This window comes from Aphanomyces astaci (genome assembly GCF_000520075.1).
Source record: "Aphanomyces astaci strain APO3 unplaced genomic scaffold supercont1.78, whole genome shotgun sequence".
NCBI lineage: Eukaryota > Oomycota > Saprolegniomycetes > Saprolegniales > Verrucalvaceae > Aphanomyces > Aphanomyces astaci.
The window spans coordinates 200,429-203,958 of NW_009798341.1; the positions used below are offsets into that span (position 1 = coordinate 200,429).

General features: G+C 53.6%; 1 protein-coding gene across 1 annotated transcript; it reads left to right on the top strand.

Annotated features, from left to right (window-relative positions):
• Positions 1-962: 962 nt before the first annotated feature.
• H257_16010 (hypothetical protein) lies at positions 963-2,019 on the top strand (the record flags this gene model as incomplete). The annotated part of the gene is made up of 5 exons (XM_009844328.1): positions 963-1,017; positions 1,076-1,213; positions 1,255-1,533; positions 1,619-1,791; positions 1,882-2,019. The coding sequence occupies 5 exons, from the start codon at positions 963-965 to the stop codon at positions 2,017-2,019; spliced, it is 783 nt and encodes a 260-aa protein (XP_009842630.1).
• Between the last annotated feature and the right edge of the window lie 1,511 nt (positions 2,020-3,530).

Genomic DNA, 3,530 nt, shown 5'->3' on the forward strand with positions numbered 1-3,530 from the left:
TGTGTCGCGCATTATGTGTAATAGGCATTTTTATGACCTTGATCCCTTGTGATAATTAGTTTCCTGCAAGAATGAGAACTTGAAAACCATGGCATCGATGTCTTCCTAGTACTAATTACGCTTTATATTTATATCCTTTGTAATCTTATATTCACAGCTCATTTTTTCATTCGATACTTTTTTTATATTTTGGTTTTGTGATCCTCAATTGGCCAATTCGAACCGCCTCTCTGTCCAATCACAAGTCCTCATCACGCCGTTACTCAGCGTCGTTCCCTGTAAACAGCTGGAAGTCGTCCAATGAGTTCTAGTTGTGCATTCTGCCAACCCTGTGTCTCCTCTCTTTGACCATTGATGTGCCGACTTATTCATCCAATCAAACCCTAAATCGATTTTCATTGGACAAAATGCAACCTCTAGACAAATGATACCTGTATAAATTCACGCTACGAACCCTAACATTGGTGTTTAAAAGTACTTCTATACATGATATTAATACCTGTTTGAATTGTATAAACCTTTATAAAATGGTAATCGTATGTTATTGAAATAGGTTGAAACCTTCAATTTCAATACATAACTCAAGCATAAAAATCGGCACATCAATGGTCGCGACGACGAGGACCGAACTTCGAAGAAGATCGGTCGAAGGACGAGGTATGAAGCGTTGAGCGAAGTAAAAACCGAAGATTATACATGTAACCGTGCCCGTCATCCGGTTACTAACCGGATGACTAGTCGACACCTCTTCAGTCCAAGGTGTCGCTTTGCACACCAACAAGTCCTCTTGCGCAACCAAGGTGTTCCCCCGACGATACATCAATGATTGGTTGCGCGTAGCTTGGTGATAGCGTAGTAGTCTTAACGCCACCAATTCATTCTCGATTCTACCATCTCCTGCGTCTTCTTCTGCGCGCTCTCTCACCTGGTAGCACTCCACGTTCGTCTAGTCGACCAACATTATGTCCTCCACCAACACCACAGCCCACCAAGCGGTCCTCGCCCTCTTGCGTCGCGGTTTTGGCGACAACGATACAAGGCATCGGTAGCACGATTGATCTGTCGGTTGCCGAAGCTACGGCCGCCCAGAAGGCATTGGAGGAACAAGTCGCCCAAATGTCTTCGCACGGGCGAAACCTTGAAGATTCTCTTCGCGTCGCTCGCGAGAAAATCGCGACCCTAGAAGACCAAGCCTCCACCATGTCGTCCCATGGTTGCACCCTCCAAGATTCTTTGCGAATCGCTCACGATGAGATCGCGCGCTTCACGCGCGCTTCACGCGCGCTTCGGAGTCGGAAACACCATCGACTTCTCGCCTGAAGTCGATCAAGCTGGATGTTGCCATATTCGGCGGAGTGGAGTCGGACAAAATCCTCCGTTGGTTTTTACAAGCCAGCACTGCTGCTGACGCTCAGCGTATCTCCGACGACGCCACCCGCGTAGCTTTCGCGATGTCGCATTTGAAGGGTCGTGCGGAAGATTGGGCGTTCTCCAAACGGTTTGACGGACCGCCACTGCTTCCCATCTTTCGCGGTCTTTGAGACCGAACTCAATGCAATGTTCCTGCCACCCAACAGCGACTTTCGTTATCGCTCGCAATATCTGGCTTGCAAGCAAGGGAAAAGCTACCTTCAAGAGTTCATCCATGATCTTCGCTTCTTGGCTGCGAACATTAACGATGAAGAGTCACTCCCGGGGCCCCTACGGGTGACCGTGTTCATGGACGGTCTCAACCAAGGCCCGGCGCGCACACAGCTGTTTCGCGCCTACCCGAACACCTTTGAAGAAGCCGTCCGAATCGCGCTTTCGGAATCATTCTCCTCCTCCTTCGCACACGCACGCGCGGCGTCCTGAGACATGGATGTCTCCATGCTCGCCCAGGCATCGGACGACCGCGCGTGTTTCAATTGCGGTCGCCCGGGACACTTCTCCCGCGTCGTCAGCCGCCCCGCCCTCACACGGTTCCTCCCGTACTGCGTCCGATACCCCTTCGCGTCGCCCTCTGAGCGTCCCACCTAACCGTTTCAATCATGAACGCCATGGTGGCTCACGTCCACCATTCCGCCCCGCTCCCAGTAGGCGCGAGGCGACCTACTGGGGACACCCTAGGTCCTTTGGAGGTGTGTGGCGTGCTGACACACTCTAAGGACCTAGCCTCGGACACAGACCTTCTTCTGTGTCGTGTTGGGCTCCAACCCAACAAAATGATTTGTTTGGAACTTGTCGTGCCTGGCTTCCCAGCCAGGCTCTCTGCTTTAATCGATTGTGGGGCGTCGAACAACTACGCCAGCCGCTCCACTCTCTCTCGCTTCAACCGCTTACCCACTTCGGATCTCTCCGACAGGGTTCGCGTCAAGATGGCCGACGGCCACACTGCGTCTCAACCACGCATAATCGTCGACGGTTTCGACTCGGTCGAAACGTTCTATGTTATCGACCTCGATGAGAGATGGGATCTCATCATCGGGATGTCCTGGCTGGAGTCCCACCAGCTATGGAGTGACCGGAAGGCCAAATCCGTGCACAAGGTTACTTGGCTCAACGCGAGCCTACCCTGGATTCGTCGGCGGGCTGCCGATCGCCTTCCCCCGTCCACCACCAATCCGCTTGGCCCTCCGCTAGAGGCGATGAGTAATGACCTCGCCTCTCCTAGCCCTGCAGCGCGCTCATTGGCCCCAGCGCCCGCGGTCCCAACGGACCCAACCACGGTTTTGCAAATTACCCCTTTCGTGCCCCCAACAGAGTCGCCCTCTGTTGTTATCGGTGAGGCTCCGTTACTGCCCCCGATAGCTGCCTCGACCTTGGCAGCCACGTTTATCGAAGAAACGTGTAACTTGCACGAACTCCCTCGGACGTCTTCCGAGATCCTGGCACTGACAGAGATGAGCCAGTCGCTCGTGGAATCTCTCCTCGCCCACGATATCGCCGCCTTGGCGATGATCACAGTCGAAGAAGAGATGGATCTCTTTTCGACCTCGACTGCAGATGACTCGGTCCTCGCGGCTCCTTTGAAGTCCCAGACGTGGGACTCCCTGCGATCCAAGCCCTATTTCGACCTCCTCCAAGAATTTGAGGATCTCTTCCCCGACGAGGTACCGTGTCGCCTCCCAGTCGACAAGGGCGTTCAACACGAGATTGACCTCGTGCCCGGCGCAAAGTATTGTGTAACGCGGCAATGGCCGCTTCCTCGCGACCAAGTCGATGCCATCGACGCATTCTTCGCGGCCCGCAAGGCGGCGGGTCACGTCCGCGAGAGCATTTCCCCTCACAGCAGCCCGACCTTCTGTGTGAAGAAGCCCGGTGGGAAATGGCGTATTGTACACGCCTTTAACAAATTGAACGTTATTATCGACGGCATGGGTCGATCCACCATTTTCTCCACCATCGACCTTCGCGATGGCTTTTACCAGATCTTGATGCGTCTATGCGACGTCCCAAAAACGGCGGTTTCTACGCCGCGTGGCATGTTATGGGAGTGGCTGGTCATGCCACAGGGTCTGTCCAACGCCCCGGCGACGTTCAATCGAATG